This window comes from Hemitrygon akajei, chromosome 4 (assembly GCF_048418815.1).
Source record: "Hemitrygon akajei chromosome 4, sHemAka1.3, whole genome shotgun sequence".
NCBI lineage: Eukaryota > Metazoa > Chordata > Chondrichthyes > Myliobatiformes > Dasyatidae > Hemitrygon > Hemitrygon akajei.
The window spans coordinates 39,422,375-39,444,431 of NC_133127.1; the positions used below are offsets into that span (position 1 = coordinate 39,422,375).

The 22,057-nt window shown below is 41.3% G+C and overlaps 1 protein-coding gene across 1 annotated transcript in view; it reads left to right on the top strand.

Annotated features, from left to right (window-relative positions):
* stpg2 (sperm-tail PG-rich repeat containing 2) overlaps positions 1–22,057 on the top strand; it is a 533,079-nt gene that overhangs the window by 197,534 nt on the left and 313,488 nt on the right. The window contains exon 9 of the mRNA XM_073041898.1: positions 6,705–6,862. Within this exon, the coding sequence (XP_072897999.1) occupies positions 6,705–6,862 (158 nt within the window). The remainder of the gene's footprint in view (positions 1–6,704; positions 6,863–22,057) is intronic.

Genomic DNA, 22,057 nt, shown 5'->3' on the forward strand with positions numbered 1-22,057 from the left:
TTTCTCCTGGTGCGTCTAAAGGGGTTGTTCCCCAGACCCTCTTTTATCCTTACTCACGGGGTCTCAGGTGTCAATCAGGTTGGGATGATGCACTCCCTCAACCAGCCCACTCTGGTCGTCCCCTGAGGGGCTTCAATGAATAGTACAGTACTCAATACACAATTCCGTCTCCAAGAGACAATGGCAGTAATCAATGGTTCCGTCCCACTTTTGTTAGGAGGCATTCCCCCTACCTTGTGTATTCTGCGTTGTCTATGGCAACTGCCGGGGCTGTGACCCAGCGTCTCGCTCTCTCTCATTATTGCCATGATGTGTATCTCTCTCATTTCCTGGGTCCCAGACCCGAATTAATAGCGATCTTGCGATTCTCAAAAAGGAGGAGGCGACTTTGTACCCTTCGGCCCCTCAGAGTTGTGGCACATTCGTAACAGTAGAAAATACAATAGCTTGAAAGGACACAACCTGAGGTTCAAAGACAGCTTCTATCTCACTGTTATAAGATTCTGAACTCTTGACTTCACAGTCTACCTTGTCATGACTCTTGCACCTTATTGTCTTCTTACTTACTCTGTAACTGTAACATTATATTCTGTATCCTATAATTGCTTTTTACTTGTACTACCTTAATGTACTTATGTTTTAAAATGATCTAAATCAATGGTGCAAAGCTAAGTTTTGTGACAATATAAACTAATTCCAGTCCCAACAATGGAAGATAGTGATGTGTTTCCAAGTCGAGAAGGCATGTGAATTGAAGAAGTATTTTCTGCTGGTGATATTTCCATGCAATTGCTGTCTTTGTCCTTTGTGGTGGTAGAGATTATGGATGTGAGAGATGTTGGAGTAGCAGACCTGATTGTCTTGTTGAGGCAAATGGATGGAAGCTCAACACACTTGATCACATACGTTTTCTATATGGCACTGCTTTCATGAGAACTATCTTTTCCATTAGCTAGTCAGCAAACAAAATACATTTGCTGACAAAAAAAAATCGAGGAATAAGGCAAGCAGTTCACCCAACTTTGTTCTGAACACTTAAAGCATAGCTCTGATTGGACATTATTCTTGCATATAACACTTTCTTCTTCTTCTTCGGCTGTCCATCAATTTCGATGTTGACTGAGGCCTGGGCAAGGTTGTATGGAAGACTGGCAGTTGCCCATGCTGCAAGTCTCCCCTCTCTATGCCACCGATGTTGTCCAAGGGAAGGACACTAGGCCGATACAACTTGGCACCGGTGTCGTTGCAGAGCAATGTGTGGTGAAGTGCCTTGCTCAAGGACACAACATGCTACCTCAGCTGAGGCTCGAACTAGCGACCTTCAAATCACTAGACCAGCGCCTTAGCTACTTGGCCAAGTGCCAACACATGACCTGCCATCAACCTTGCCTGCCATTGGTCAGCCAACTTGTCCATCCCCGCAGGTCCCACATTCTCATTGGTCAATTGCAAAGCTATTAAAAGTGTTCTTTAAATTAATACATGTGTTACAATGATCAGTTTTCCTCTCCTTGTTTCATCTTTGTGTAACTAGCAAACAAAAAAAGTTCAAAGATTTTTAACAGTAGCATCAAATGGTTGTAAAACAGAAAGCCAAGCTTCAGTAATGATGCAATTGGGACTAAAGTTGAGTCTCAGAGTTTTAAGGGAAGAGGAATTAAGTCCACGGTGATTGTTTTTATTGACTGACTAGTGGAACAAATTGTGTTTAAACTAAGGGAGTTAAAATGCTGAAGTATTGAAATTCCCATTATGTTGTCTGACTCTTACAGCAGAATGCTGATCTTTATACTTTGTGTTAAGTACTTCCATTCACGCTGTTTTTCTCCCTGATACATTGTACCATAATGAAGAATTGTTAGCAAAGGTTCAGACAACAGAAGTGATGGAACATTAAATGCTAATGATTATTAGTAATTGATTTTTCTTTTGTTCAATCGTTTCTACCCTTCTGAAGTATGGCCCTCAATGTCTGTTAGAAAGCTTCTGTCATTGAAATCAGGGCATATTCAGCTTAATGCTAGAATTACTTGTATCGTTGACAGTTAAAAAAATATGTAGTTTCAGGCTAAGTACCACTAAAGGTCATAAGATGAATATTTGAGATCACATTGGCAATTATTGACTGCTACTAGTCAAACCTACTTCCTCAGAATTACTAGCTAATTTCTGCTGGAATTTAGACTTTAGAATATATTTAAATCTTATATCCATCCCACAATGTGAAGGAGTAAAAATCTTTGCATTATGGCTCCATTGCAATGTACAGACATGTGAATTTGTAAGTCTAATGGCTTGTAGAAAGAAGCTGTCCCATTGCCTGTTGGTCCTGGCTTTAATGCTGCGGTAGCATTTGCCAGGCAGAAGCAGCTGAAACAGTTTATGGTTGGGGTGACTGGTGTCCCCGATGATCTTCCAGGCCTTCTTTATGCACCTGCTGCTATAAATATTCTCAGTAGAGGGAAGTTCACATCCACAGTAGCGTTGGGCTGTCCATACCACTCTCTGCACTGCCCAGCGATCAAGGTTGGTGCATTTCCCGTACCAGGCGGTGATAGAGCCAGTCAGGATGTTCTCAATGGTGCCTCTGTAGAAGGTCTTGAGGATTTGGGGGCCCATGCTGAACTTCTCAGTCGCTTGAGGTAGAAGAGACGCTGATGTGTTTTTTTTGCCACAAAGCCGGTGTGTACAGTCCAGGTGAGATCATCTGTGATGTGTGTACCGAGGAACTTGAAACTACTCACCCTCTTAACTGCAGACCCATTGATAATGATCAGGCTGAGCCTCTCTCCATTCCTCCAGTAATTCACAGACAGACAGACATACTTGATTGATCCCGAGGGAAATTGGGTTTCGTTACAGTCGCACCAACCAAGAATAGTGTAGAAATATAGCAACATAAAACAATAAATAATAAAATAATAATAATAAAAAAATATAATAATAATAATAATAATAATAAGTAAATTATGACAAGTGGAAATGAATCCAGGACCAGCCTATTGGCTCAGGGTGTCTGACCCTCCGAGGGAGGAGTCGTAAAGTTTGATGGTCACAGGCAGGAATGACTATCAACTCTTTTGTTTTTTTGACATTGAGGGAGAGGTTGTTATCCTGGCACCACTGTGTCAGGGTGTTAACCTCTCCCCTGTCTCATTTCCGCTAGAAATAAGGCCGATCAAAGTCATGTCATCTGCGAATTTGATCAGCAGATTGGAGCTGTGTGTGACAGCACAGTCGTGGGTGTAACGGGAGTAGAGAAGGGGACTCAGAACACAACCCTGGGAAGGCACCTGTGTTGACGGCAGAGGTGAGGGAGCCCAACCTTATCACTTGTCGGTGATCTGATAGAGGAAGTCTAGGATCCAGCTGCACAAGGTAGGGTGCAGGCCGTGGTCTCTGAGCTTCCTGTCAAATCTGGAGGGAATTTTGGTGTTGAATGCTGAACTACAGTCTAGGAACAGCATTCTAACGTATGCATCTCTCTTCTCCAGGTGAGTGAGGACGGTGGGTAGTGCTGTGGCTATGTTGTCATCGGTAGATTGGTTCCATCAGTAGGTGAATTGTAGGGGGTCTAGTATGCTGCAGATGTAGTCTTTAACCAGCCTTTCAAAGCATTTCCTTATAATTGAGGTGAGTACGACAGGGTGCCCATTGTTCAGGCATGCTATCTTGGTTTTCTTAGGTACAGGGACAATGATGGACAATTTGAAACAGGAGGGCACTACACACTGGGAGAGGGAGAGATTAAAAATATCCGTAAACCCCCCCAGCCAGCTGTTCAGCACAAACTTTGAGGACACGCCCTGGGATGCCATCCAGCCCCGCTGCCTTGTGGCCGTTGACACGTTGGAATGTTCTCGGAGATGACCAAGGTGCAGATCTCGTCGGTGGCTCTCCTCGGGGGTTCAGTCCTATCAACCTCAAATAGAGTGTAAAAAACACTTAGCTCGTCCAGGAGTGAGGCAGCAATGTTGGCTGTATGCCTGCGTTTCCCCTTGAAGTCCACAATGGTGTGCAGTCCTTGCCATATGCTGCATGTGTCATTGTCACTGAGTTGTGACTGGATTTTGTCCCTGTGTTGCCGTTTTGCCACCTTGATGGCCCTACGTAAATCATAGTGGCATCTCTTGAGCTCCTGTTGATCTCCGGAGGCAAAGGCTTTATCCCTTGCGCTGAGAGCAACATGCACTGAACATCCAAGGCTTCTGGTTTGGAATTCATGGATGAGAGATATATATCTCAGTGCTGATTACTGCTCCTGTCCAATGTTCCCTCTAATTTTTGTTACAGCTAAGCAGACCAACCATCGCACTGAGCAGGAAATTTTTAGATGGCTTGTAAACTGCATGGCACTTCAAGTGTTTCTTTTTGTAATATGTATATTATGAATATTTAGAATGAAAATTGAAAAAAACCACATACTCTGGGACATTTATGTATTTGGCCACTTGTATTTGAACTTCTTGCACAGAATGCACAGAAGCATTAAATTTACTTGCTAAGGTAATCTTTATCAACTGCTACTTTGATCATATCAGAGTTAGATTTATTTTATGCATCTTTTTTCCCTCTTGCTTCAATGCTTTTGGAGTTTCAGTTAGCTTGTGCTAAATTCCACATTTCTTCTGGTTGTCTAATTTGGTGGCTGCATCAATATGAAATCTCTGGTTAAGATATGGTTGTAAGTAATCTAATGTCTATTCTTCCCATTTTTCCCACTACTAAACTTTCCCTTAACTTTCAGCTCCACACAATGGTGCATACAGCATCACCAGTATCTTGATAATGTAAATATATGGCCAATTTTTTTTTTGACGTGAAGACAGTAGTTCAGTATCTACAAATTGCAAAAGCCATTCTACCTTGAATTTTGTACAAGCTTTGTTCTTCAAAGCATTTAGCTCTCCTTCTGCTTTTCTTTTCAATATCCTTAGGATACTAAAAATAATAATTATTATTATTTGAAAAATTATCAAGGTAATTTGAAAATTTTATAATTTACATAAAATAACCACAGTCAAGCAAACAATTTTATACAAACAATTTTTTACCTTGGTCTAACAAATCTTTTAAATTAAAAATATATTAGATTATGATTATTTACCAAAAAGTCAGAATATAGAATTTTCACATCATAAAATAAACCATAACTCACACACACAAGACAAAGGAGCAGAAGTAGGCCATTTGGCCCATCGAATACAAATACAACTTGTAATACAAATAAATTATGTTGGGCAGTCGAAACAACTGACAGGCACAATGCAAAAGTAAGATATTTGACGAGCAAGGATCGATGTTTTCAACGGGCCGGCGGTTTATTAACAATGAGCTACAAACTTCCATTCTGTGTATGTTGTTATAATTTGTAACCGTGTTGCAACATGAAACACTGACAATGTAAATATATTGAAGCTCTAAAATGTTTAATAGCAAAGTTTGTGGTACATGTATTATTTAGAAAATTTATTTGTTTAATAGTTCAGGCAATTAAACACATAATTAATTACAGGGGTATTTCACACTTATATTAACATAGAATTAAAAACTATGTTAGCATAATTTCAAAATTACATTAATATCATGTAAAAGAAAATTCCAGTTTCATGGCAACAAAAGCTATGTGCACGGGAGCATTTCTGTTACTGTGCGGCCGTGCATCTGCACAGCTTAGAGGGAAAAGTGTCCTGTCTGAATGAGTTGATTTATCACCAGTTATGAGCACCAAGAAATGTTATGAGAATACTGGTATGTAATAACTGAAAGAATATGAACGTGCCAATCGAGTGAATAAGTTAACAAACAAGCAGCCAGAGTTTGGACTGTTGATTGAAAGGTGATTTGAATCCCATTGGGAATCTGGGAAAATTAAATTCAAGTAATTAAATAAATAGGGAATTTGAAAAGAAGTTCAAAGTTCAAAGTAACTTTATTATCAAAGTGCATATATGTCAATTTATACAACCCTGAAATTTGTTTTCTTGCGTGCCAAGAAACTGATAGAATCAATGAAAGACTGTATCCAACAGGACAGGCAAGCAAAAGACAAGAAACTATGCAAATACAAAAGAAAAAAATTATAAATAAATGATCAATAAATTTAAGTTCATTTAAATAATGGTTGCCATGAAACTACAGTATTGTTGTAATAATCTATTAGGAAAGGAAATCCCCTGTTCTTATGTAGTTTCATGTATATGTGACTTCAGAACCATTGATACAGTTAACTCTTGGTCAACCAAAACGCCCATTTCTGTGCTAAATGATTCTATGAATTTTAACTGTCTTTTCAGTTCAAGGGAAAATTATAATAGGCATTAAACACAGCCTTTTCCAGCAATAATTATATCTTGTGAATAGATAGAAGAAAAACCTTTAAATTTATGCTTGGCACTTTGGTTAATTGACCATCTAGCAAATCAAAAGTTTCAACAGGTGATATCTCACAAGAAAGTATGTTATTTCAATTGTGCTAAACTAATATTGTCATGGATCATTCATACTGCCCAAATTAGCATTGAAATTAAGTCAGTATCGAAATCAATGTCCTAAATATTGATGTTATAAATAATTGAGTATTCTGATTTTGAAACTTAGATTCTGTTGCTGCAGGAGAGACTACTTGATTAATCATAACTGTTGACCATTTTACGGGGGTTTCTAAAATGTCCAAAACATAATAGAGTTTCTGATTCCAACAGGTCCAGGAACCTACAATATCACTAACCACACCCTTGCTCAGGAAAGCCAGAAGAAAGCTGCTTTAGAGATTTCAGTGAGAGGAGGATTTGGATCTACAGTTCCTCGTTTGCATCCCATTGAAACAAAACAAGCAGCTCCAGGACCAGCTGATTATAAGGTAATAGCTGAGAGTTTAATGCCTGTGCATGGCAAAATACCTGGGTAGATCTTACAATTTGTTTAATAGTGCAGGCAATTAAAACACTGATTTATTTTGAACAGGTTGACTGGCCTCTAGTTCCCTGGCTTGCCCTTGCTCCCTTTTTGTAAAAATAAACTAGAATATTAGCCGCCTTCCATGCTTAGGGAACTTTGCCAGTAGTTAATGATGATGCAAATATCTCTGCAAGGGCCTCCAGAATTTTCTCTTCAGCCTCCCACAAAATCCAAGGATAAACTCGGGGAATTTGTCCACCTTAATGCACTGTAAGTCTGCAAATACTTCTTTCGTAATCCTCCAAAACATCTCCTTTTGTTTGCCTTATCTCTTGAACCACCATGATTTTCTCTTCAATTAAACACTGAGGAGAAATATTTGTTAAAATCCCAGTCATCTCCTGTGGCACAAGACATGGGTGGTCGCTAGTTCTATGTGATCATTAGTTGGTTTATTCCACTTTGTGTTCATTCTTTCTATTTTATCCTCTGTTAAAGTTGCCCAGTTGAAAATATTGAATGAAAGAAGTATTCTACTTGTTTTAACTCTGCACTGGATTTTAGAAAAAATCTTCAAGGATACATTTGAAGTGTAGTATAGTTGGTGCTGGAGGAGAAATTGGAACTTGGGCCAGTTTTGAAGTGTAACTACTGCTTTAGTACAGGACACAGAGCGGTCAGTTTACACACTGCAAAATCCCATAAACAGCATGGGGCTGAGTGATAAATGAAAGTCTGGGTATCAGATGAAATGGACTGCTTGTCATGTGATACCTCATCACTACATAGAGTCCTTAGGACCCGATGGAACACTTGGTTTTTTTCATCTGTAGTCTTAGTAAAACCTTCGGAATTGTCCTCCTGAATACTTCACTGTTACTTTATGGGTGTTTCCTATAACTTTGGCAAGGCTCAGCACCATGCTTCTGTAATTGGTAATTGGTTTATTATTGTCTTGTATACTGAGAAACGGTGAAAAGTTTTGTTTTCCCTGTCATCCATAAAGGTCACCAAGACATTAGTATACTGAGGTAGCATAAAGGGAAAAACAATAACAAAATGCAGAATATAGTGTTAGTTATACAAAAAGTGCAGTGCAAATAGACAATAAGGTAAAAGGGCCATGATGTGGTAGGCTGTAACAGCAAGATTTCATCTTTATCATATAGGAGGTCCATTCTAGAGTCTTATAACAGTGCTGTCTTTTGGTGTATATGTTCTCAAACTTTTTCATCATTTCCTCAGTGGACTTGGGGAGAGGAGAGAATGACCGGGTTGGAAGAACTTGCTATGAACATGCCCTCATGCAAAGCCATCTTCCATGTTTTCAATATCCTATCAACTCTGTGTCTTTGGTCAATGATTCTCTCTCTAAAACCTTTTTCACTAACTTGTGGTTTTGCTGACACTCTCCACCCTCTCAGCCTTAATGACGTTGAATTCTAGTCTGCTCATTTTCCAGCATCTCTTGGATTCCAAACTTGACTCCCATCAAGCATTGAGGCAATTTTAACATGGGGCTGGTTGCAACAGACAGTAATGGAAACCACTTCCTTCCCTCACAGTAACCTGTTCACAATAACAATATGCCCACTGTCTGGAACAGCTGTCAATGAACCGTCCACCAGTCTAAAAATTATCCTGGAATAAGAATCAGTTGGGATATGGTGATCACCTTACTGACAGATGTGTCCCTGTTCTTGCACTGGGTCCTTGCTGTATTTTTATATATTTAAGATCTGGATCTAATCCAGCCCAGACTAAGGATAACAGCCACAATTATCCATCAAAAGCAAGAGCTCTGCACGATGCAAGTTTTGAAAACTTCAGCTTAGTTTCAATGTCAAAAATAATAGTATTAATGCACTATTCAATGTTGTTGGAGTCACCTTTGACTTGAAACCTAACAGGACCAGATCACATCAGGACCTGTAGGTCATTTTCCAAGTCACATATCACCCTGATTTGGAATTATTCTGTTCATTTATTATCACCAGGGTAAGTCCTGGAATAAATCTTGGAACTCCCGACACACTGGCACTCTGGAAAATGGACTGCCTTTCAAAGTGGATTAGGGATTGGTAATAAATCAATATATATATCCCGATATCTTCCCTGAGCAAATTGAGTATATGTCAGTACCTCCAGCTGAACTTTGTCTTTTTGTGTGTTCTTCCCCTAGCCGTCAGTCTGTTGTTTTGTATTGCCATATGCTCTTGTTTGTTTTCATGCCCCATGTGCTCCTGTCTCGGCCTCTGGTCTACTCTGGCCCCTGTATTACTGAGTACTCCGCCTCTCACCTGCTTCTCATTATTACCTGTTTTGCTGCCACTTCTGTCTCATTGTGCTCCACCTATCGTCTGCCTCGCTGCTTATTGCTCAGTGTATTTCAGTCCTGTGTTTTCACCTATTTGTTGCCCAATTGTGTCAGTGAGTTTTCCTGAGCCTTTCCAGCATTTGTATCTGTACTCTGTCTGTCTGAATATCGACTCTGCTTGCTTCCAGGTTCTGGTTTTTGCATTTCACTGGATGTTTTGATCTCTGCCTGAACTTTGACGCTGACTTTGTTTGCACCTTGGGATTTGTTACTCAATTAATATCACTGTGTGCACAGTACTGGGCCTGCGATTGGATCCCTGCTCCAATGTCCTGATAGGACAATCTGGCGAGTATGGATTCAGCAGACCCCAGTCATCTGAGAGCTGCCCTTTAACAACAGGGAGTGATGCTGGGGAGACACCAGAACTAGCTAGACTCCATGTTCGGGGCAGTGGAGTTGCTTTCTGCCAATGTAGCTGATCTTGTGGCCCAGACTCAGTCACTCCAGCTGTCCCAGAGTGCCCATCAAAATTCTGCGACTGTATCTTCTGCCCCGCCGTCCATGTCCTCGCTCACTCCTCCTGTCCAAAAGCCCTGTCTGCCTCCTCCAGGAAAGTACTCAGGTGACCCTGGTACCTGCCACTCTTTCCCGGTGCACCCTCATTTTAGAATTGCAAACGACAACCTTTCTGACTGATCGAGCCAAGGTGGCCTACGTCATCACTCAACTGACCGGTTGGGCGAGGGAATGGGGAACAGCTGTCTGGGAGGCAGGCTCCCCTTTCTGCATCAATTTTCAGTTATTTTCTGAGGAGATGAGAAAAGTGTTTGATCAATCCAAATATGGGAGAGAGGCTGCCCGTGAGATGCTGCACATGCACCAGGGTGGCAGATCTGTGTCAGATTACTGCATAGAGTTCCGCCTAGCCACCTCCAGCGGCTGGAACTCGGAGGCACTGTATTGACACCTTCTGAATGGCCTCTCTGAAGACATCAAAGATGAGCTGGTCACCCAGGACCTTCCTCCCTCCTCTGAAGCCCTAGTGGATTTGGCCATCCGTATTGATGTTCGCTTTCAGCAGCGCCGCAGAGGATTCCTAGGGGCACTGGGTGAGTTCCAAATTCCTCGTCAGTCTACATTGCCTGCCGTTTGCCCCATCTACAATTCCTGTTCCAGAGCCTGAAGCTGTGAAGGTTGACCGTACCCACCTGACACCCACTGAAAGACAAAGGAGAATCAGCACCCATTCCTGTCTGCACTGTGTCCAATCAGACCACTTAATCTCCACCTGCCCAATAAAAGCCAAGCGTCTTCCAGTAGGACAAAGAGTACTGGTGAGTGTGACCCCTGTCCAGCTCTCCTCGACGCTATTCTGGCTCATGCCTGCTTCTATGAAGTGGGGCATCCAACGGTGAGCAGTCTCCATCTTGGTCGATTCTGGTGCGGAGGGGTGTTTTATCAATTCTGGCCTAGCTTCCCAGTGGGGATTACTCATGTCTGCTCTCCAGTCATTATTGATGGTCAATGCCTTGAACGGTCACCCATGGCATGTCCCTGGTGAGTCTCGGTTTATCCGGCAACCATGATGAATAGTTAACCCTTTATGTTATTGACTGTCCTCAAGCTCCCATTATCCTGGGTCATCTCTGGTTAGTTAATCCCAGAAAAGCTTTATAGGGATATGACCAAAACTCAAGTAAACTGGACTAGTTCTGCTGGGCACCAGGGTTAGTATTGATAAGTTGAGCAGAAGGGTCTGTTTCCATCCTGTATTACTCAATAACCATATAACAATTACAGCACGGAACCAGGCCATCTCAGTCCTTCTAGTCCGTGCCGAACACTTACTCTCACCTCGTCCCACCGACCTGCACTCAGCCCATAACCCTCCATTCCTTTCCTGTCCATATACCTATCCAATTTTACTTTAAATGACAATATTGAACCTGCCTCTACCACTTCTACTGGAAGATCATTCCACACAGCTACTACTCTCTGAGTAAAGAAATTCCCCCTCGTGTTACCTTTAATCTTTTGCCCCCTAACTCTCAACTCATGTCCTCTTGTTTGAATCTCTCCTACTCTCAATGGAAAAAGCCTAACAACGTCAACTCTATCTATACCCTCATAATTTTAAATACCTCTATCAAGTCCCCCCTCAACCTTCTATGCTCCAAAGAATAAAGACCTAACTTGTTCAACCTTTCCCTGTAACTTAGGTGCTGAAACCCAGGTAACATTCTAGTAAATCTTCTCTGTACTCTCTCTATTTTGTTGACATCTTTCCTATAATTCGGTGACCAGAACTGTACACAATACTCCAAATTTGGCCTTACCAATGCCTTGTACAATTTTAACATTACATCCCAACTCCTATACTCAATGTTCTGATTTATAAAGGCCAGCATACCAAAAGCTTTCTTCACCACCCTATCCACATGAGATTCCACCTTCAGGGAGCTATGCACCATTCACTCTGTTCTACTGCATTCTTCAATGCCCTACCGTTTACCATGTATGTCCTATTTGGATTATTCCTACCAAAATGTAGCACCTCATACTTATCAGCATTAAACTCCATCTGCCATCGTTCAGCCTACTCTTCTAACTGGCCTAAATCTCTCTGCAAGCTTTGTAAACCTACTTCATTATCCACAACACCACCTTTCTTAGTATCATCTGCATACTTACTAATCCAATTTACCACCCCATCATCCAGATCATTAATGTATATGACAAACAACATTGGACACAGTACAGATCCCTGAGGCACACCACTAGTCACCGGCCTCCAACCTGACAAACAGTTATCCACCACTACTCTCTGGCATCTCCCATCCAGCCACTGTTGAATCGATTTTACTACTCCAATATTAATACCTAACGATTGAACCTTCCTAACTAACCTTCTGTGTGGAACTTTGTCAAAGGCCTTACTGAAGTCCATATAGACAACATCCACTGCTTTACCCTCGTCAATTTCCTCGTAACTGCTTCAAAAAATTCAGTAAGATTTGTCAAACGTGACCTTCCACACACAAGTCCATGCTGACTGTTCCTAATCAGACCCTGTCTATCCAGATAATTATAAATACCAATTCTAAGAATACTTTCCATTAATTTACCCACTACTGACGTCAAACTGACAGGCTTATAATTGCTAGGTTTACTCTTAGAACCCTTTTTAAACAATGGAACTACATGAACAATACGCCAATCCAGTGGCACCATCCATCCCCATTTCTAATGACATTTGAAATATTTCTGTCAGAGCCCCTGCTATTTCTACATTAACTTGCCTCAAGGTCCTAGGGAATATCCTGTCACGTTCTGGAGATTTATCCACTTTTACGTTCCTTAAAAGTGCCAGTACTTCCTCCTCTTTAATCATCACAGTTTCCATAACTTCCCTACTTGTTTCCCTTATCTTACACAATTCAATATCCTTCTCCTTAGTGAATACCGAAGAAAAGAAATTGTTCAATATCTCCCCCATCTCTTTTGGCTCCACACATAGCTGTCCACTCTGATTCTCTAAGGGACCAATTTTATCCCTCACTATCCTCTTGCTATTAATATAACTGTAGAAACACTTTGGATTTATTTTCACCTTACTTGCCAAAGCAGCCTAGTATCTTCTTCAGATTCAGATTCAGTTTATTGTCATTTAGAAACCACAAATGCAATGCAGTTAAAAAATGAGACAACGTTCCTCCAGAATGATATCACAAAAGCATATGACAAAACAGACTACACCAGAAAATCCATATAACGTTTGGCAATCCCCAACCCAGAGTCCGGAGAGGCTGCTGCGTATTAATATCGCGCTACCGTCTTAGCGCGTTCCCCGGAAAGGAGCTCCAAAGCCACCAGACAAACAAGATCAAAAACTAAAGCTACAAGACCTGCACAAAACCACATAGTTACAAGATATAGTTACAACAGTGCAAACAATAGCATAATTGATTAAAAAAAACAGACCTTGGGCACAGTAAAAATAGTCCAAAGATGTTAAAGGACTATAAGTTCAAAAGAAATCACCACACAGTTTTCTAATTTCTTTAAGATTCTTTTTACATTCCCCGAGCACCTCACTTACTCCATGCTGCCTATATTTATTGTAGATCTCTCTCTTTTTCCAAGCCAGGTTTCCAATATCCCTTGAAAACCATGGCTCTCTCAAACTTTTAACCTTTCCTTTCAACCTAACATAACTCTGATTCAAAATCCAATTTCACTAAAAATCCCTGTGATGCATCAAAGACACTCAATCTGTCAAACGTACTTAATGTGTGATTTTCCACATGCCCCTGGGATGTAACATCCTGAGGGAGAAATTCTTTCCTGTCTCTATCGTAATTGGCAGCTCTTCATTCAAAGAGTATGCCCTATGTTTGTTGGCTGTGTAGTTCAAAAGAAGCAGACTCAACACGTGTGTTGAAAAGGTTTGTTCAAGACTGGAAAGGATGCCTGATGTGGATTATGGAAGACTTAGACCGTTCGTGTACAATGGTATCTTTCTTTAACTGAGTTCAGGGTTGAATTCAGTGCTGGTTGTACTAATTTTGTCCCACAAAGAAAGTTGATTTTTAGGATGAATGTCCTGCACTCCCAACAAAAGAAGCATAATCACTGTAATGAACCCACAGCTAGATTATTGTGAGATGACAAAAAAGATGGAGCTGGCTTGCTTTATCTTCCTTTACAAATCAAAGATGCTATCAAAAGCTCGGAAGGAGGCCATTTGGTGTATTTTTTTCTCATTGATAGAAAGGTTTAGAGGGATTTGGGCTAAGCACAGGCACAATGGATTAGTTTAGATGGGCATTTTAGTTGAAGTGGATTTCTGTCTCCAACACCTCTTTTTTGGATTCAAAGTTCCAGGCCACCAGCAGTCTTTAAAGAAATGTTTTCTTTTCCCCCTCAACTTTCCCTGTTGTCTGTTTCCTTGAACCCATGCTCTCTTGTTGACCTCTCAGCCAAAAGGAATGTTCCCTTCCTATTTACTGAAAAGTCATAGGATAATGATGATTTACAAGAATGGCAACCGACGGAGCACTAGGCTTGAGTCAGCTGGGAGGCCCATGTCTCCTATCTCAATTTGTGTAACTCAGCACCATGTCAAGGAATGGAGGGGTTAATATTCTGCATCAACCCTGTGATAGCACCCTACTGCAGGTCCCTCAGTGATAGCACCCCACTGCAGGTGTCTCAGTGATGATGCAGTTCAGCAACATCTTCACTAGTTATGGATGGGCAATAAATTTTGGTTCTGACTTTGATGATGCATTAAAAAAATTGACTATTTATATGTTTGCTTTTACGATTCAAGATTGCTTATCATCATTAAAGGAGGAAAAAAGATTGTTACTCCTGATCTGATGCAACATAAAAAACACAATAAATATAAAAACAATCCTATAAACATAATGTTCAAGTAACTTGCATACATAAACTGATTTTTATTGTAGGATTATACTGTATGTTAAAGGCTACCATGTTAATCCAAATGACATTTCATTTCTGACCTAGGTTGATAAATTATTAGCCAGTTTGAGAAGATAATTCATGTTTAGAATCATGGAGTATAATGTAGGTGTCTTTACTGTCCAGGTGCTGCAGAGATGAGTGTAGGTCTAGGAAGATGGCACAATTAAACACAGAACAAAATTGATTACTTCTGCATACACAAGGTTCATATCCTTCCATTCTCTGCAAATTCATATGTCTAGCTAAGTCTTGTAAAAGTCTTTATCCTCACTATCTACCTTGTTATAGCTTTACAACTTATTATCTGCCTGTACTGCACTTTTTTCCTGTAACTATTGTTTTATTCTGCATTCTGTTATTGTTTTTCCTTGTGCTTCCTCAATGCACTGTTGTAATGAAATTATCTGTATGGCTAACAGTCAAAACAAGTTCTTCACTGTACCTTGTGGTGATGTATAATAATAAACCAATTCTATTTCCAAAAACAAAAATCATGTGCAAGGCCTGGCAGGCAGTATGTTCCAGGAGCCCATCACTCCCTGTGGGGGGGAAAAACTTGTCTGGATATCTCCCTTTAATGTACTCCCTCTCACTTAAATCCGTGTCCCCTGGTATTAGACAGTATGTGTCAGCTGTGGCTCAGTTAAGTTCAAGAACCGCTTCTGTGTAGTGCTGATGGACTTGTCAATAAGACAATCATGTGATACTGTTTCCAGAGAAATTCTCCAATATTCTGGACTATACGGATCCCTCAAAGAATACTGGAGCAGCAGATTACCATATTGTTGTTTGTGGGTGCTTGCTATGCATGTAGACAGGAGACGCCATTTCCAACTTTCCAATTACAGTCGGGCCTCCTTATCCGTGGATTCTGCATGCGCGGATTCAACCAACTGTGGATTGGGAAAACCCGGAAGTTCTCTCTCCAGCACTTCCCTAACTTGACTTCTCTAACTTCCATTAATGCCCCTCCTCCCCTTCTTACCCCATCCCTGACATTTAGTTTTTTTCTCTCTGTCTTTGCCCATCACTCTGCCTGTTCTCCATCTCCCTCTGGTGCTCTCCCTCCTTTCTTTCTCCTGAGGCCTCCCGTCCCATGATCCTTTCCCTTCTCCAGCTCTGTATCCCTTTTGCCAATCACCTTTCCAGCTCTTAGTTTCATCCCACCCCCTCTGGTCTTCTATCATTTCACATTTCCCCCTCCCCCCCACTACTTTCAAATCTCTTAGTATCTTTCCATTCAGTTAGTCCTGACGAAGGGTCTCGGCCCGAAACGTTGACAGTGCTTCTCCTTATAGATGCTGCCTGGCCTGCTGTGTTCCACCAGCGTTTTGTGTGTGTTGTTTGAATTTCCAGCGTCTGCAGATTTCCTTGTGTTTGCTCTCCAGCACTCGTTGTTTGAGCATGTACAGACTATTTTTTCTTGTCATTATTCCCTAAACAATACAGTATAACAACTATTTACATAGCATTTACATTGTATTAGCTATTATAAGTAATCTAGAAATGACTTAAAAGTACAAGCAGTCCCCGGGTTATGAAAGAGTTCGGTTCCTCAGTCCGTCTTTAAGTCAGATTTGAAGTCGGAACAGGTACATCCGGTGTTATTTAGTGTCAGTTAGTCAAACGTTTTTCTTAGTATGTAGTTCATATTTTACCATTCTATGCATATAAAACACTTAAGAAACACACGTATTTCAATAATTTAACCACTGCGTTGCTTAGTAATAATTGTAGCTTTCATCGGGGCAGGGCCTTTCACATGCTCCATTAAAATTGTTCCGATGGTTGACCGACTGTAGCCTAATGCTTTTCCAATGACCGATGGTGTTTCACCTCTTTCCGATTGTTTTATTACTTCCACCTTATTTTCAATCATGATCGTGATTATTTTTATGAATAGAAACTCTGCAGATTCAGAGCTGCACCGCCGGGTCCTAATGTGCACCGCACTGAGACATGTTAAATAAAGTCCACACAAAGTACACTGCAGATGCTGTGGTCAAATCAAGACATACAAACAAGCTGGATGAACTCAGCAGGTCGGGTAGCATCCGTTGAAAGGAGCAGTCAACGTTTCGGGCCGAGACCCTTCGTCAGGACTGACGTTGACTGCTCCTTTCAACGGATGCTGCCCGACCTGCTGAGTTCATCCAGCTTGTTTGTACGTCTTAAATAAAGTCCGGGGTTCCGCTGGGTCCTAAAGACCACTGCACTGAGACAGGTTAAATAAGGGACTTGAACATCCGCGTTTTTTGGTATCCGTGGGGGGGGGGGGGGGTCTCAGAACCAATCCCCTGCGAATAAGGAGGGCCGACTGTATAACTGCATCATGCAGTCATAAAGGCATAGAATCATATGGCATGGAACAACTTGGCTCAACTTGTTCATGCTGATCATAAGAAGTAGGAGCAGGAGTAGGCCATCCGGCCCATCGAGCCTGCCCTGTCATTCAGTAAGATCATGGCTAATCTGTCCGTAAACTCATCTCCATCTACTTGCCTTTCCCCCATAACCTTTAATTCCCTTACTATGTAAAAACCTATCTAACTGTTTCTTAGATATATTTAGTGAGGAAGCCTCAACTGGTTCCCTGGGCAGAGAATTCCACAGATTCACCACTCTCTGGGGAGAAACATTTTCTCCTCATCTCCATCCTAAATCTTCTCTCCTGAATCTAGAGGCAATGTCCCCTAATTCTAGTCTTATCTATCCCTTTCAAAATTTGACATGTTTCTATAAGATCCCCTCTCATTCTTCTGAACTTGAGGGTATGGAACCAGGCAACTCAATCTTTCCTCATAGGTTAACCCCTTCATCCCTGGAATCAACCTGGTGAATCTCCTCTGCACTGCCTCCGAAGCCAGTATGCCCTTCCTCAAGTTTGGAGGCTAGAACTGCACACAGTACTCCAGGTGTGGCCTCACCAGTACCCTGTACAGTTGCAACGTGACCTCCCTGCTCTTGAATTCAATCCCTCTAGCAATGAAGGCCAGCATTCTGTTTGCCTTCATAATAACCTGTTGTACCTGCAAGCCAATTTTTTGCAATTCATGAACAAGCACTTCCAAGTCCCTCTGCACAACAGCATACTGCAATCTTTCACCATTTAAATAATAATCTGCTCTTCTATTATTCCTTTCAAAGTGGATGATCTCGCATTTACCAACGTTGTATTCCATCTGCCAGACCTTGGCCCACTCACTTAACCTCTGTAGACTCTCCACTTCCTCTGCACAATTTGCTTTTCCACTCAGTTTAGTGTCATCAGCAAATTTTGCAACGCCACACTCAGTTCCCCTCTTCCAGATCATCAAAGTAAATGGTAAACAGCTGCGGACCCAGCACCGACCCCTGCGGCACCCCACTGTCAACTGGAGAAACACTCATTTATACCAACTCTCTGTCTTCTATTGGTTAACCAATCCACTATCCATGCCAATACACTTCCTCCGACTCCATACATCCGTATCTTATTTATAACTCTTGTTACGTACACACAACCCTGTAAAAGTATCAGCAGCAATGGAGCACACCTGGAGTCTGGACTTGATGTTAACACCACTATTTATTTTAGTAACTACTTAATATTGTAACTTAAACCAGATAAGTCTAAAGTTAGCAGTGTTATGCATATATATGTGTGTAAGTATAATTCCCAAACTCCTTCAAGCTCAGGTGGCGAGGTTTAAAATCTTACGATGGTAATGTAACAAAGTTCAGTTCAATGCATGGAGTTGTTATTGTTGGTATGAGAGAGATATTTGTAATCCAAAGGCAAAATCCACGATAGGGGAAAAACAGTTCAATAAGTGCTGTTGGTCTTCTGTCATCAGCTCTGAATCCATACACAAAGTATCACCGACAGCGATCGTCACAGAATATCCTTCTTCACATGTGGTTACCACAATACCACGGCCGAATTCAGCTCGGGTCATCCGAAAGTGGTGGCCATAGGATACTCAAACAGAATCCATGTATGGATTATCACCAACAGTAGCTTATCACAAAGGGGACCATTATTGAGGGAAGACTACCACCCAGGCAATGGTAGACACACCGGTAGATTCCACAAGGTTACCCCAAACACACAACGTGATAACCACTTATCCAGTTCCACTACATACGAAGTAACTCCAACAGTGATTTGCCACAGGGGTGCCTTCTTCAGTAAACTACCACACCAGACAAGGGTAAACACACACGTAGTATTCCAAGGTTTTCCCTCACCAGAGAACCCGCACTTGTGGATTAACTATGTGACAACCCCACTTTCGTATTCGAATGGAATCAAACTCACCCTTATGGGCTACTTGGAGAGAGTCCAAATAGTGATCTCTTTGTCACTAAGTTTCTTCTGTTTCAAACCTTACTCTCCCCTCTTCTCTGCAAACTTCTTCTGGTTGTAGCATTTGTGAGAGTCATTTATCAATACTCTGGATTGAACTGGATTGATCCCTGGGAGAAAGACTAGGTACTTTCAGCCTGTCTATGTAACTCATGATCTTGTGTACCTCTATCAGGACACTTACATTCTCCTACATTCCAGGGAAGAAAGTCCTAGTCTGTGCAAGCTCTCCTTGTAACTTAGGCTCCCAAGTGCAGGAAATATCCTTCATAAATCTTTTCTGCATTTTTCAGTGACATCTTTCCTACAACAGAATGACTGAAACACTACATAATTCTTCAAGTGCTTAGGAGAAGAGCAGCTTTTGTAGTACACACACAAAATGGTGGAGGAACTCGGCAGGTCTGGCAGCATCTATGGAAATAGTTGATTTCAGGCTAGGACCCTTCATGAGTATTTTGTTTTTTTATAGAAAGCTTTAGGGTGACCTGAGCCTGGGGGAGGTCGCTGCAAGGTCATGTTTGTTCAGCTCTTCCTTCACTTCTGTGGAGAATTTTGGCATTGATATTTTTACCATAATGTTTCCAGTGTTTTCACCAGTTCTGCAATTTCCACAATACTTATCCTGCACCATAGGAAGCCTCCCATCCAGACACATCATGACTTGGTATTGCAATTGCTCTGCCTGTGACGACAAGGAACTGCAGTCGTGAACACAGCTCAGCACATCACAGCTACCAGCCTCCTCCCCGTGGAATCTGTCCACAATTCTCGCATCCTCGGTAAAGAAGCTAGCACAATCAAAGACACTTCCCACCCGGGATTTCTCTCTTCTCCCCTCTCCCACCGGTCAGAAGCTTCAAAAGCCTGAAAGCACAGACCCTCTGGGTCTAGGACAGCCTCTACCTGCTCGTATAAGATTATTGAATGGTTCCCTAGTATGATAAGAATCTACATGGTTTTGAATCTGCACCTTTTCATCTACCTGCACTGCACTTTTTCTGATAATGTAATACTTTACTCTGCATTGTTATTGTTTTCCCTTCTACTATTTCTATGCACTGTTATGATGAAATGATCTGTATGAACAGTATGTTGGAGGTTTCTCACCGTACCTTAGTACATGTGAATAGGCCAATTTAGCGATTTGCTAATGGATTAATTCAATTATGTCACCATCTCAAAGTCATAAGTCTGGAAATAAGCTACGTTTATGTAACCTGTTAACAGGTTTATATTATTTTGCCCTGTTGAGATATAGGACTAAAAGTGAGATGGGTAATGTTGATTTAAAGAAAGAAGGGGGCTGAGTGATTCAGCGACAGAATAGATTTGTGGATATGGAAGAATCAATGGCAGAACAGATGTGAGATAATATTTTAACAGACAATTAATGGCTGCAATTGACTTGTGGTTGATCTATTGTACTCCTGTGTGAAAGCTGATCTATGAGCAAAAAGTACACTGCAAAGAGGTAATGGTGCACTATGCCCTTCAAAACTCTGGAGGATGTGGTGTTATAGCTATGGTTTGTGCCTTCATTAAACCATGATACTCACTGCTAATGCACTTTTTATGGAAATAAAGTTATAACTCACTACTAAGTGTCTTAATGCTACACAGTGGGAAAAGTTGTTGGTCATCATAATATTGATAAATGTGACTGGAAGGAAACTGCGTTGATGATCAAGTCCATTATGGAATGATCGAAATGCGATCTGACTGCAACAGTAAATACAGTGTACTGTACATAGTTACATAACCTCCGTCCTGAGCAAGGTTGACACTTTACAAAACCCAACTTAATGACAGCTTCTTAATTCCTGCAGTGGAAAGATAGAACAATAAGCATCATAATGAAGAGCCTGTCAGTCTTGCAGTTACTGATATTGGGGTCTTGGGTTTCAGGAAGACTGATGGTTTGTGGGGCATTTGGAGGGGAGCTGTTCCTTGTCCTAGGAATGTTGGTAATGTTGACAGAGCCATAATTGTTACCCATCTTCGTTCACCATACAACTCAATATGGTAGGAAATTCTACTGAACACCTCCATTGAAGTCTGATGCATTAATTGGAATTTAGAAGGTTAAGGGGTGCAATTGGTTTTCTGGATATTAAGAGGAACTGAGGCATTATATAGAGAAATAATCTCTACAGACAGGAGAGTCTAAAAGTTGCCAATACTGTAAGTAAAATTAATTCACACAGAGATTTTAGAAGTTTGGAACTGCTTTCTATGAACAATAAAATATGCTTGTTCAATTGATGATTTTGTATTTGAGGTTAAGATAACCAAAAATTGTGAGGCTTTGAGAAAAAGATGGTGGTGTGTGAGACCATGTCACAGGCTCTATTAAGCTAAGGATTGACTTTAAATATTGCTGTTGAGTTGTAGAAAAGACAGAAAAAATTGCAGAAAAGTAAAATTTACTTCCTATTACTTCCATAAATAATCAAAAGGAAGGCCAGAGAGCCAGGATTGCCCCTAGGAGTAGCCAGGAGAAAAGCTGGAGGCCAAGGAGAGGGAAGACCAGGTGATGTTACAAACCTTATCCCCCGTTGAAGTGGGCATCGGGTTATTAAAATTGTGGAAGGGGATCTGAGGATCCAACCAGAGGGTGGTTGGAATCTGGGACATACTGTTCTGCCCAAGGGGGTGGTGGACGTAGTTACTCCTGCAACATTTAAGAAGCATCTGGAAGATGTGTTTGATGGTGTATCCAGAGATACCGGCCACATGACAGACGCACTGCCACCTGGCTGGTCGGAGGACACACCACACACCAATCAACATTTGGTCCCTCCCAACTAATCAATGCACACCTAAATTATTGGTCACCTTAATTGGATTATCTCGCCCAGCCCCATGCTATAAAAGGTGAGGCATGTGCCTGGCTCACTATCCCTTACAGACCACCTCATTGAAGGTAAGTGCATTGATTTATGTTTGGGAAGGTTTATCGTTTGTCCTGGTAAGGGAGCCGCAGCTATCCAAGGTCA